This window comes from Salvelinus alpinus, chromosome 14 (genome assembly GCF_045679555.1).
Source record: "Salvelinus alpinus chromosome 14, SLU_Salpinus.1, whole genome shotgun sequence".
Taxonomy (NCBI): Eukaryota; Metazoa; Chordata; class Actinopteri; order Salmoniformes; family Salmonidae; genus Salvelinus; species Salvelinus alpinus.
The window spans coordinates 17,851,671-17,866,180 of NC_092099.1; the positions used below are offsets into that span (position 1 = coordinate 17,851,671).

Here is a 14,510-nt window from a genome sequence, read left to right on the forward strand (position 1 = left end):
TCTGGTGTGAAAATTATTTGTCTCAAGCGGCGCGACACATCTCCTTCTCTGTCACGTACACGCTGGGAGTCAGAAAACAAGTGCAGGTGGTGAGTTTAGTAATAAACGGAACATCGAACAATATAACAAACACTAGTAGCGTATAGACATGAAACACAAAAACACTACTGACTGGGGAAACAACCTAACAGAGAGCCAGGTATAGGGGAGGTAATGGCGTCCAGGTGTGTCTGATGATGACGTAATGATTGATGCCAGGTGTGCGTAATGATGACGTAATGTTTGATGCCAGGTGTGCGTAATGATGACTTAATGTTTGATGACAGGTGTGCGTAATGATGACGTAATGATTGATGACAGGTGTGCGTAATGATGACGTAATGTTTGATGCCAGGTGTGCGTAATGATGACGTAATGATTGATGCCAGGTGTGCGTAATGATGACGTAATGTTTGATGCCAGGTGTGCGTAATGATGACGTAATGTTTGATGACAGGTGTGCGTAATGATGACGTAATGATTGATGACAGGTGTGCGTAATGATGACGTAATGTTTGATGCCAGGTGTGCGTAATGATGACGTAATGATTGATGACAGGTGTGCGTAATGATGACGTAATGTTTGATGCCAGGTGTGCTTAATGATGGATCCCAAGACCGGTGGTTAGTATCCCGGCAACGCCGGAGGGGAGGAGCGGGAGTAAACGTGACATTCACAGAAAGCCAGCCAGTATCTGGTGTGACCACCATTTGCCTCATGCAGGGCGACACATCTCCTTGACATAGAGTTGATCAGGCTGTTGATTGATCAAGCTGTTGATTGTGGCCTATGAAATGTTGTCCCACTCCTCTTCAATGGCTGTGGGAAGTTGCTGGATATTGAACTGGAACACGCTGTCGTACACGTCGATCCAGAGCATCCCAAACATGCTCAATGGGTGACATGTTTGGTGAGTATGCAGGCCATGGAAGAACTGGGACATTTTCAGCTTCCAGGAATTGTGTACAGATCCTTGTGACATGGGGCCGTGCATTATCATGCTGAAACATGAGGTGATGGCGGTGGATGAATGGCACAACAATGGGCCTCGGGATCTCATTACGGCATCTCAGTGCATTTAAATTGCCATCGATAGAATGCAATTGTGTTCGTTGTTCGTAGCTTATGCCTTCCCATATCATAACCCCACCATGGGGCACTCTGTTCACAACGTTGACATCAGCAAGCCACTGGCCCACACAATGCCCTGCACATGGTCTATGGTTGCTCGCTCCCTCATCTTTACACACCTGTGGCATTGTGTTGCACATTTTTAAAGTGGCCTTTTATTGTCCCCAGCACAAGGTGCACCTGTGTATTGATCATGCTGTTTAATCATCTTCTTGATATGCCACACCTGTCAGGTGGATGGATTATCTTGGCAAAATGCTCACTAACAGGGATGTAAACACATTTGTGCACATCATTTGAGAGAAATAAGCTTTTTGTGCGAATGGAACATTTCTGGGATCTTTTATTTCAGCTTTAGAACATGGGACCAACACTTTACATGTTGCGTTTATATTTTTGTTCATCGTAGATAATCCTACTGGGTGTAATTCTTGTAAAAGAGGGGTCAGTATGTTTTGAAACCTCTCTGTTCCTGTCTTACTGACCTTGATCCTTCTCCTTGACCCCTAACCTCTGACCCCTGCAGACGGTGGGAGCGACGGACTGGGAGATGTTCCAGATAGGGGATCGGTACTTCCTGGCGGTGGCTAACGGCCAGAAACTGAACGAGAGAGGCCCTAGTCACTACAACATCAACTCAACCATCTATGAACTGAATATGATCACACAGACCTTCATTAAGTTCCAGGACATCGTCACAAACAGGTTAGTCCACTGAGCCACATCAGAGGGCATTCAGCCCTGTGTGAAAACCCTTATCCTTTATAACGTGTTCTTTACCTCTTTGTCCGCCCTCCAATTCAATTTAAACAACTTTATTCCTTTGGAGCGATGCGTCAGACACATGAACAATAAACCTGGTACACTCCTGGTACAAACCTGGTACACACCTAGCACACACCTGGTACACACCTGGTGCCTAAACACTCCAATGTGTTTTGATCTTTGCAGTGCGGTGGACTGGGAATTCTTCTCGGTGGGTGAAGAGAAGTTCCTTGTTGTGGCCAATTCTCACGATGGATCCTCGTATTCTTTAAACAGTGTTATATACAGGTGAGTTACTCTTTAAACGGTGTTATATACAGGTGAGGTACTCTTTAAACAGTGTTATATACAGGTGAGGTGCTCTTTAAACAGTGTTATATACAGGTGAGGTACTCTTTAAACAGTGTTATATACAGGTGAGGTACTCTTTAAACAGTGTTATATACAGGTGAGGTACTCTTTAAACAGTGTTATATACAGGTGAGGTATTCTTTAAACAGTGTTATATACAGGTGAGGTACTCTTTAAACAGTGTTATATACAGGTGAGGTACTCTTTAAACAGTGTTATATACAGGTGAGGTACTCTTTAAACAGTGTTATATACCGGTGAGGTACTCTTTAAACAGTGTTATATACAGGTGAGGTACTCTTTAAACAGTGTTATATACAGGTGAGGTACTCTTTAAACAGTGTTATATACAGGAGAGGTACTCTTTAAACAGTGTTATATACAGGTGAGGTACTCTTTAAACAGTGTTATATACAGGTGAGGTATTCTTTAAACAGTGTTATATACCGGTGAGGTACTCTTTAAACAGTGTTATATACAGGTGAGGTATTCTTTAAACAGTGTTATATACAGGTGAGGTGCTCTTTAAACAGTGTTATATACAGGTGAGGTATTCTTTAAACAGTGTTATATACCGGTGAGGTACTCTTTAAACAGTGTTATATACAGGTGAGGTACTCTTTAAACAGTGTTATATACAGGTGAGGTATTCTTTAAACAGTGTTATATACAGGTGAGGTGCTCTTTAAACAGTGTTATATACAGGTGAGGTATTCTTTAAACAGTGTTATATACCGGTGAGGTACTCTTTAAACAGTGTTATATACCGGTGAGGTACTCTTTAAACAGTGTTATATACAGGTGAGGTACTCTTTAAACAGTGTTATATACCGGTGATGTACTCTTTAAACAGTGTTATATACAGGTGAGGTACTCTTTAAACAGTGTTATATACAGGTGAGGTACTCTTTAAACAGTGTTATATACAGGTGAGGTACTCTTTAAACAGTGTTATATACAGGTGAGGTACTCTTTAAACAGTGTTATATACAGGTGAGGTACTCTTTAAACAGTGTTATATACAGGTGAGGTATTCTTTAAACAGTGTTATATACCGGTGAGGTACTCTTTAAACAGTGTTATATACAGGTGAGGTACTCTTTAAACAGTGTTATATACAGGTGAGGTACTCTTTAAACAGTGTTATATACAGGTGAGGTACTCTTTAAACAGTGTTATATACAGGTGAGGTACTCTTTAAACAGTGTTATATACAGGTGAGGTATTCTTTAAACAGTGTTATATACAGGTGAGGTACTCTTTAAACAGTGTTATATACAGGTGAGGTACTCTTTAAACAGTGTTATATACCGGTGAGGTACTCTTTAAACAATGTTAAACACCGGCATTTTGTTGTGTTAAAAGTCGTTACAGTAAGGGGTTAACTGTGGTAAATGACTCAAAGGACTTGAATTAATATGAAGTGAAAACATAAATAGTTTGACCTATGTCCTGCTGTGCTTGTCCCTCCAGGTGGCAGGGATATGAGGGCTTTGTCCCGATCCACCGGCTCCCGACCATCGGCTGTACGGACTGGGAATATTTCAATACCACAGCAGGATCCTTTCTCGTCTACTCTAGTGCCACCTCTCCCCTGTCTAAAGTCTTCAGACTGAAGACGTACTGATCCCTCACTGTTCCTGACGCTCCACTATCTGAGCCTGTTAGAGAAACGTGACGTAGTGGACAAAATGGAGGGGAATGAATTACAGCTTTTCTATGTCTTGCTGGACAGACTCAGGGCGTTCCTCCCCAGTTGTGTCGGAGATCCAGAGGCTGTGGGAGAGAAAACTGCTTTTAAAAACGACGAGAGAGACGATGTAGCAGCATGAGAGATTGGAAAATGAGGGAAGGAATGTGTGACGTTGGTTTGTAAACAACTTGCACTATAAGAGGGACAAGTTTCAAAAGTTTATACTACAGGATACTACAGGTGTAAAACAGTACAGCGAAATTCATTGAGAGCTCTAACCCACAATTCAGTGATGATGATGATAATATAGATGAAAAATAGAATAAAACATTAAAGTAAGAATTAACCCATAAAACAATGATGTGAGTTAAAGAAACACGAGAACGCAAGTATGTACAGGTCAGTACCTTATTCAATGTCCAGAGGTACTGGAGTGGTTGTATATACAGGGCAGTACCTTATTCAATGTTCAGGGGTACTGGAGTGGTTGTATATACAGGTCAGTACCTTATTCAATGTCCAGGGGTACTGGAGTGGTTGTATATACAGGGCAGTACCTTATTCAATGTCCAGGGGTTCTGGAGTGGTTGTATATACAGGTCAGTACCAGTACCTTATTCAATGTCCAGGGGTACTGGAGTGGTTGAGGTGGGTTTATACATAAAAAGTGATTGGTCGTAGGATGCACATGTAAACAGGGCGGAAAGGCGACTGGTAGCAGAAATATATACATATTTATGATAATATATTCATGGTAATATAGCGGTATTTATTATAATCTGCAACATTTCAACTTATCAAGAGTCCTTGTAATTTGCAGCATTGCCCTCACTCAGTCAACAAAACATTTGCTAAAGTTGCCCAATTAGCGGGAGGGATGGGGGAAGTTCTTTGTCGCACGCAGTGCTCGCGTTTATAACGTCTGTCAGCCAGAGCTCTGATGTCACGTATAGCATGTTCTAGATTCCGAGATGACAGACTTCTAGGTTCCGAGATGACAGACTTCTAGGTTCCGAGATGACAGACTTCTAGGTTCCGAGATGACAGACTTCTAGGTTCCGAGATGACAGACTTCTAGGTTCCGAGATGACAGACTTCTAGGTTCCGAGATGACAGACTTCTAGGTTCCGAGATGACAGACTTCTAGGTTCCGAGATGACAGACTTCTAGGTTCCGAGATGACAGACTTCAAGGTTCCGAGATGACAGACTTCAAAGATTAGACTTCAAAGTCTAAAACGACAATATATTTATAATATTGAGTCCACATTTTTTTTGCTTTGCATTGCATTCAAATTGAAGGCTTGAATTCTTGATTGCCTCTAGAATAAACGTGAGAGTTTTATACCGTGCCCTGGTTTTTAGCTGCCGTCTTGCCATTGTAATAATATAGCTCGTAAATAATTACAATATTATCATAATTCAAAAATAATATCTCTTTATATGTGGTTATTTACAGTAATTTATTAGCTTAAATAGAAACATTTGATGGGTTTCACATATTATGTCAATGTGTTAAAGGATAACATAATGACCTGCGTCTAAATATACTTGTTATGTTATATGGGTATCTGACATTCATCAATGTAAAATGAAGAAATATTAAGATGTTGGCCAGGAAATGTACGGAGTTCTTCATTTGTCCTGTCTAGATAGGAATTATCACACGCAAATCAGGTGTTTATGTCTATGGTGCAGAGTATGTTAAACATGAATGTGTGTACACTTTGTTGGACAATTCTGTGCATGATCTTGTTCGGCCTACTAATGCTATACTGTACCTGCTTACACTGTACATCCTGAGAAGATAAGCTACTGAGGAATTAGCTCCTGCATTCACCACCCATGAGTGGTCTAGCTATTAAGTTTGTTCTTGTAGTTCAAAATGTTGTTTTAAATAAAAATATTTATACTCTTTGTGTCTTACAATGATTTTAAATAACATGTTGTGACTTTGGCCCACATACAGCTGCTCTGGTCGTCTTGTGTTTCTGTTACTGTAGAGCTGCGCCACCTGCTGGAGATATGAATATATATAGACTAATAGAATTATATAGACACTAGATGACTTATTAAGGGTGGTTTTTGATGCCACCGTGCCTCCATCTTGGCTCTAAACCACCAGTGTTTTGATGCCACCGTGCCTCCATCTTGGCTCTCCCGCACCAGTGTTTTGATGCCACCGCGCCTCCATCTTGGCTCTCCCTCACCAGTGTGTTGATGCCACCGCGCCTCCATCTTGGCTCTCCCCCACCAGTGTTTTGATGCCACTGCGCCTCCATCTTGGCTCTCCCCCACCAGTGTTTTGATTCCACCGCGCCTCCATCTTGGCTCTCCCCCACCAGTGTGTTGATGCCACTGTGCCTCCATCTTGGCTCTCCCCCACCAGTGTGTTGATGCCACTGCGCCTCCATCTTGGCTCTCCCCCACCAGTGTGTTGATGCCACCGTGCCTCCATCTTGGCTCTCCCCCATCAGTGTTTTGATGCCACTGCGCCTCCATCTTGGCTCTCCCCCATCAGTGTTTTGATGCCACTGCGCCTCCATCTTGGCTCTCCCCCACCAGTGTGTTGATGCCACTGCGCCTCCATCTTGGCTCTCCCCCACCAGTGTGTTGATGCCACTGCGCCTCCATCTTGGCTCTCCCCAACCAGTGTGTTGATGCCACCGTGCCTCCATCTTGGCTCTCCCCCACCAGTGTTTTGATGCCACCGTGCCTCCATCTTGGCTCTCCCCCACCAGTGTGTTGATGCCACCGTGCCTCCATCTTGGCTCTCCCCCACCATTATAAAACACATTTTGGAAGCTATGTCTATGTGTTTTTAGAAACGTATTAATGTCTACATGTGTTTTTTCCATGTTTATTATATTACAGACACCTTAATGCATACTTTTACATTATATTATGTGAAGTGAACATACAAATTCTAAAATATATAAAAACATGTTTCTTAAAGTATAATTTAAAAAAAAGTTCTAATGTTACTGTCCCCACTACAACAACAAAATACTTAAATACATGTTATTCTGCCCCAGCTGTAATCCAACCTGCCCCAGCTGTAATCCAACCTGCCCCAGCTGTAATCCAACCTGCCCCAGCAGTAATCCAACTTGCCCCAGCTGTAATCCAACCTGCCCCAGCTGTAATCCAACCTGCCCCAGCTGTAATCCAACCTGTCCCAGCTGTAATCCAATCTGCCCCAGCTGTAATCCAACCTGCCCCAGCTGTAATTCAACCTGCCCCAGCTGTAATCCAACCTGCCCCAGCTGTACTCCAACCTGCCCCAGCTGTAATCCAACCATCCCCAGCTCTAATCCAACCTGCCCCAGCTGTAATCCAACCTGCCCCAGCTGTAATCCAACCTTCCGCAGCTGTAATCCAACCTGCCCCAGCTGTAATCCAATCTGCCCCAGCTCTAATCCAACCTGCCCCAGCTGTAATCCAACCTGCCCCAGCTGTAATCCAACCTGCCCCAGCTGTAATCCAACCTGCCCCAGCTGTAATCCAACCTGCCCCAGCTGTAATCCAACCTGTCCCAGCTGTAATCCAACCTGCCCCAGCTGTAATCCAACCTACCCCAGCTGTAATCCAACCTGCCCCAGCTGTAATCCAACCTGTCCCAGCTGTAATCCAACCTGTCCCAGCTGTAATCCAACCTGCCCCAGCTGTAATCCAACCTGCCCCAGCTGTAATCCAACCTGCCCCAGCTGTAATCCAACCTGCCCCAGCTGTAATCCAATCTGCCCCAGCTGTAATCCAACCTGCCCCAGCTGTAATCCAACCTGTCCCAGCTGTAATCCAACCTGCCCCAGCTGTAATCCAACCTGCCCCAGCTGTAATCCAACCTGCCCCAGCTGTAATCCAACCTGCCCCAGCTGTAATCCAACCTGTCCCAGCTGTAATCCAACCTGCCCCAGTTGTAATCCAACCTGCCCCAGTTGTAATCCAACCTGCCCCAGCTGTAATCCAACCTGTCCCAGTTGTAATCCAACCTGCCCCAGCTGTAATCCAACCTGCCCCAGTTGTAATCCAGCCTGCCCCAGCTGTAATCCAACCTGCCCCAGCTGTAATCCAACCTGTCCCAGTTGTAATCCAACCTGCCCCAGCTGTAATCCAACCTGCCCCAGCTGTAATCCAACCTGCCCCAGTTGTAATCCAACCTGCCCCAGCTGTAATCCAACCTGCCCCAGCTGTAATCCAACCTGCCCCAGTTGTAATCCAACCTGCCCCAGCTGTAATCCAACCTGTCCCAGCTGTAATCCACCACTGTGAAGAACCACTGTCTCCAGTGTTCACTGACATGTTTAACACTTCCTGATGCCAGTGTATAGTACCACAGTGCTTTACAGTATCCACCATCATCCCTGTCCCAAAATCACTCAAAACAACCTGTCTCAATGACTTCAGAGCCATCGCCCTGACTTCTGTGGCCATGAAAGCGTTTGAAGGCCTAGTCCTGGCCTACTTAAAATCATGCACATCCCCATTGATGGACCCACAGGTTTGCTTACAGAGCTAATGGGTCAGTTGAAGCTTCTGTCCACCCGGCCCTCCTCCACGTACTGCAGCACCTGGAGACACCTGACACCTACGCAGGCATCTTGTTAATTTAGCTCGGCCTTCAATACCATCAATCCCCACAAACTATTGACTAAACTACAGGACATGAACATCAACCCAGCTATGTGCCACTGGATACTGGACCTCCTGAGGAACAGAAGTCACACTGTCAAGTTAAACTGCCCTCTCGCCCTTTGACCTTTTGTACTGGACAGGGAGAGGGCAGGAGAGGAAGCTGCTGATTCTAAGGTACGCCTATCACCTGGGACATAGTCGTTTCTGTAGTACAGGTACTAGTTCTGTCATACTACAGAATAGATCATGATGGCATCATCTTGCCTTCATTCCCTTACCTCTAGGGCAAATGCATTCTGGTCAATTAGCCTGTCCTTGCATTATGGTCAATTAGCCTGTCCCTGCATTCTAGTCAATTAGCTGGTCCTTGCATTCTTGTCAATTAGCCTGTCCTTGCATTATGGTCAATTAGCCTGTCCCTGCATTCTAGTCAATTAGCTGGTCCTTGCATTCTTGTCAATTAGCCTGTCCTTGCATTCTTGTCAATTAGCCTGTCCTTGCATTCTAGTCAAATAGCCTGTCCTTGCATTCTAGTCAATTAGCCTGTCCCTGCATTCTAGTCAAATAGCCTGTCCTTGCATTCTTGTCAATTAGCCTGTCCTTGCATTCTAGTCAAATAGCCTGTCCTTGCATTCTAGTCAATTAGCCTGTCCTTGCATTCTAGTCAATTAGCCTGTCCTTGCATTCTAGTCAATTAGCATGTCCTTGCATTCTAGTCAATTAACCTGTCCTTGCATTCTAGTCAATTAGCCTGTCCTTGCATTCTAGTCAATTAGCCTGTCCTTGCATTCTAGTCAAATAGCCTGTCCTTGCATTCTAGTCAATTAGCTGGTCCTTGCATTCTAGTCAATTAGCCTGTCCTTGCATTCTAGTCAATTAGCTGGTCCTTGCATTCTAGTCAATTAGCCTGTCCTTGCATTCTAGTCAATTAGCTGGTCCTTGCATTCTAGTCAATTAGCCTGTTCTTGCATTCTTGTCAAATAGCCTGTCCTTGCATTCTAGTCAAATAGCCTGTCCTTGCATTCTAGTCAATTAGCCTGTCCTTGCATTCTAGTCAATTAGCCTATTCTTGCATTCTTGTCAAATAGCCTGTCCTTGCATTCTAGTCAATTAGCCTGTCCTTGCATTCTAGTCAATTAGCCTGTTCTTGCATTCTTGTCAAATAGCCTGTCCTTGCATTCTAGTCAAATAGCCTGTCCTTGCATTCTAGTCAATTAGCCTGTCCTTGCATTCTAGTCAAATAGCCTGTCCTTGCATTCTAGTCAATTAGCCTGTCCTTGCATTCTAGTCAATTAGCCTGTCCTTGCATTCTAGTCAATTAGCCTGTCCCTGCATTCTAGTCAATTAGCCTGTCCTTGCATTCTAGTCAATTAGCCTGTCCCTGCATTCTAGTCAATTAGCTGGTCCTTGCATTCTTGTCAATTAGCCTGTCCTTGCATTATGGTCAATTAGCCTGTCCCTGCATTCTAGTCAATTAGCTGGTCCTTGCATTCTTGTCAATTAGCCTGTCCTTGCATTCTTGTCAATTAGCCTGTCCTTGCATTCTAGTCAAATAGCCTGTCCTTGCATTCTAGTCAATTAGCCTGTCCCTGCATTCTAGTCAAATAGCCTGTCCTTGCATTCTTGTCAATTAGCCTGTCCTTGCATTCTAGTCAATTAGCCTGTCCTTGCATTCTAGTCAATTAGCCTGTCCTTGCATTCTAGTCAATTAGCCTGTCCTTGCATTCTAGTCAAATAGCCTGTCCTTGCATTCTAGTCAATTAGCTGGTCCTTGCATTCTAGTCAATTAGCCTGTCCTTGCATTCTAGTCAATTAGCCTGTCCTTGCATTCTAGTCAAATAGCCTGTCCTTGCATTCTAGTCAATTAGCCTGTCCCTGCATTCTAGTCAAATAGCCTGTCCTTGCATTCTTGTCAATTAGCCTGTCCTTGCATTCTAGTCAAATAGCCTGTCCTTGCATTCTAGTCAATTAGCCTGTCCTTGCATTCTAGTCAATTAGCCTGTCCTTGCATTCTAGTCAATTAGCATGTCCTTGCATTCTAGTCAATTAACCTGTCCTTGCATTCTAGTCAATTAGCCTGTCCTTGCATTCTAGTCAATTAGCCTGTCCTTGCATTCTAGTCAAATAGCCTGTCCTTGCATTCTAGTCAATTAGCTGGTCCTTGCATTCTAGTCAATTAGCCTGTCCTTGCATTCTAGTCAATTAGCTGGTCCTTGCATTCTAGTCAATTAGCCTGTCCTTGCATTCTAGTCAATTAGCTGGTCCTTGCATTCTAGTCAATTAGCCTGTTCTTGCATTCTTGTCAAATAGCCTGTCCTTGCATTCTAGTCAAATAGCCTGTCCTTGCATTCTAGTCAATTAGCCTGTCCTTGCATTCTAGTCAATTAGCCTATTCTTGCATTCTTGTCAAATAGCCTGTCCTTGCATTCTAGTCAATTAGCCTGTCCTTGCATTCTAGTCAATTAGCCTGTTCTTGCATTCTTGTCAAATAGCCTGTCCTTGCATTCTAGTCAAATAGCCTGTCCTTGCATTCTAGTCAATTAGCCTGTCCTTGCATTCTAGTCAAATAGCCTGTCCTTGCATTCTAGTCAATTAGCCTGTCCTTGCATTCTAGTCAATTAGCCTGTCCTTGCATTCTAGTCAATTAGCCTGTCCCTGCATTCTAGTCAATTAGCCTGTCCTTGCATTCTAGTCAATTAGCCTGTCCCTGCATTCTAGTCAATTAGCTGGTCCTTGCATTCTTGTCAATTAGCCTGTCCTTGCATTATGGTCAATTAGCCTGTCCCTGCATTCTAGTCAATTAGCTGGTCCTTGCATTCTTGTCAATTAGCCTGTCCTTGCATTCTTGTCAATTAGCCTGTCCTTGCATTCTAGTCAAATAGCCTGTCCTTGCATTCTAGTCAATTAGCCTGTCCCTGCATTCTAGTCAAATAGCCTGTCCTTGCATTCTTGTCAATTAGCCTGTCCTTGCATTCTAGTCAAATAGCCTGTCCTTGCATTCTAGTCAATTAGCCTGTCCTTGCATTCTAGTCAATTAGCCTGTCCTTGCATTCTAGTCAATTAGCATGTCCTTGCATTCTAGTCAATTAACCTGTCCTTGCATTCTAGTCAATTAGCCTGTCCTTGCATTCTAGTCAATTAGCCTGTCCTTGCATTCTAGTCAAACAGCCTGTCCTTGCATTCTAGTCAATTAGCTGGTCCTTGCATTCTAGTCAATTAGCCTGTCCTTGCATTCTAGTCAATTAGCTGGTCCTTGCATTCTAGTCAATTAGCCTGTCCTTGCATTCTAGTCAATTAGCTGGTCCTTGCATTCTAGTCAATTAGCCTGTTCTTGCATTCTTGTCAAATAGCCTGTCCTTGCATTCTAGTCAAATAGCCTGTCCTTGCATTCTAGTCAATTAGCCTGTCCTTGCATTCTAGTCAATTAGCCTATTCTTGCATTCTTGTCAAATAGCCTGTCCTTGCATTCTAGTCAATTAGCCTGTCCTTGCATTCTAGTCAATTAGCCTGTTCTTGCATTCTTGTCAAATAGCCTGTCCTTGCATTCTAGTCAAATAGCCTGTCCTTGCATTCTAGTCAATTAGCCTGTCCTTGCATTCTAGTCAAATAGCCTGTCCTTGCATTCTAGTCAATTAGCCTGTCCTTGCATTCTAGTCAATTAGCCTGTCCTTGCATTCTAGTCAATTAGCCTGTCCCTGCATTCTAGTCAAATAGCCTGTCCTTGCATTCTAGTCAAATAGCCTGTCCTTGCATTCTAGTCAATTAGCCTGTCCTTGCATTCTAGTCAATTAGCCTATTCTTGCATTCTTGTCAAATAGCCTGTCCTTGCATTCTAGTCAATTAGCCTGTCCTTGCATTCTAGTCAATTAGCCTGTTCTTGCATTCTTGTCAAATAGCCTGTCCTTGCATTCTAGTCAAATAGCCTGTCCTTGCATTCTAGTCAATTAGCCTGTCCTTGCATTCTAGTCAAATAGCCTGTCCTTGCATTCTAGTCAATTAGCCTGTCCTTGCATTCTAGTCAATTAGCCTGTCCTTGCATTCTAGTCAATTAGCCTGTCCCTGCATTCTAGTCAATTAGCCTGTCCTTGCATTCTAGTCAATTAGCCTGTCCCTGCATTCTAGTCAATTAGCCTGTCCTTGCATTCTAGTCAATTAGCCTGTCCTTGCATTCTAGTCAATTAGCCTGTCCTTGCATTCTAGTCAATTAGTCTGTCCTTGCATTCTGGTCAATTAGCCTGTCCCTGCATTCTAGTCAATTAGCCTGTCCTTGCATTCTAGTCAATTAGCCTGTCCTTGCATTCTGGTCAATTAGCCTGTCCCTGCATTCTAGTCAATTAGCCTGTCCTTGCATTCTAGTCAATTAGCCTGTCCTTGCATTCTGGTCAATTAGCCTGTCCCTGCATTCTAGTCAATTAGCCTGTCCTTGCATTCTAGTCAATTAGCCTGTCCTTGCATTCTAGTCAATTAGCCTGTCCTTGCATTCTAGTCAATTAGCCTGTCCTTGCATTCTGGTCAATTAGCCTGTCCCTGCATTCTAGTCAATTAGCCTGTCCTTGCATTCTAGTCAATTAGCCTGTCCTTGCATTCTAGTCAATTAGCCTGTTCTTGCATTCTAGTCAAATAGTCTGTCCTTGCATTCTGGTCAATTAGCCTGTCCTTGCATTCTAGTCAATTAGCCTGTCCTTGCATTCTAGTCAATTAGCCTGTCCTTGCATTCTAGTCAATTAGCCTGTCCTTGCATTCTGGTCAATTAGCCTGTCCCTGCATTCTAGTCAATTAGCCTGTCCTTGCATTCTAGTCAATTAGCCTGTCCTTGCATTCTAGTCAATTAGCCTGTTCTTGCATTCTAGTCAAATAGCCTGTCCTTGCATTCTGGTCAATTAGCCTGTCCTTGCATTCTAGTCAATTAGCCTGTCCTTGCATTCTGGTCAATTAGCCTGTCCCTGCATTCTAGTCAATTAGCCTGTCCTTGCATTCTAGTCAATTAGCCTGTCCTTGCATTCTAGTCAATTAGCCTGTCCTTGCATTCTAGTCAATTAGCCTGTCCTTGCATTCTGGTCAATTAGCCTGTCCCTGCATTCTAGTCAATTAGCCTGTCCTTGCATTCTAGTCAATTAGCCTGTCCTTGCATTCTAGTCAATTAGCCTGTCCTTGCATTCTAGTCAATTAGCCTGTCCTTGCATTCTAGTCAATTAGCCTGTCCTTGCATTCTAGTCAATTAGCCTGTCCTTGCATTCTGGTCAATTAGCCTGTCCCTGCATTCTAGTCAATTAGCCTGTCCTTGCATTCTAGTCAATTAGCCTGTCCTTGCATTCTAGTCAATTAGCCTGTCCTTGCATTCTAGTCAATTAGCCTGTCCCTGCATTCTAGTCAATTAGCCTGTCCTTGCATTCTAGTCAATTAGCCTGTCCTTGCATTCTAGTCAATTAGCCTGTCCTTGCATTCTAGTCAATTAGCCTGTCCTTGCATTCTAGTCAAATAGCCTGTCCCTGCATTCTAGTCAATTAGCCTGTCCTTGCTATCTTTGCATCCTCTCATCCCCTTTGTGTGCTGTGCATATACTGTAAATGTAGCAGGAAGACATATTTTACTCAGTGTCTCCCGCTGGTGGCCGTGCTACTCACACCCCTTCTTCCCCCCTCTCCTCCCTCTAATGATTCTCCCTCCGTCCGGGGCTGTGAGTCAGTCTTACCCCTGTGGTCCAGTCAGACCCTCCTAAACAGAGGGGTATCAGAGAGTCGTGGCGCCCTGGAGAAGATGGCTGCTCTTAATGAGGCCCTGGCAAAGGACAAGAGGGAGCTTAACACTCCGGACACTACAGGTCTGAACTGGTCTAGACATTAGACTGGAATGTAACGAATGGCGGCAAATTATTTACTTTTAAACTCGGACAAAA

At 43.8% G+C, this 14,510-nt stretch overlaps 1 protein-coding gene across 1 annotated transcript in view; it reads left to right on the forward strand.

Annotated features, from left to right (window-relative positions):
* Window positions 1–5,894, forward strand: part of LOC139538539 (thrombospondin-type laminin G domain and EAR repeat-containing protein-like) — a 68,329-nt gene extending 62,435 nt beyond the window's left edge. Inside the window, exons 10-12 of the mRNA XM_071340693.1 lie at window positions 1,698–1,876; window positions 2,123–2,224; window positions 3,761–5,894. Of these exons, the coding sequence (XP_071196794.1) occupies window positions 1,698–1,876; window positions 2,123–2,224; window positions 3,761–3,914 (435 nt within the window). The 3' untranslated portion in view covers window positions 3,915–5,894. The remainder of the gene's footprint in view (window positions 1–1,697; window positions 1,877–2,122; window positions 2,225–3,760) is intronic.
* The last annotated feature ends 8,616 nt before the right edge of the window (window positions 5,895–14,510 follow it).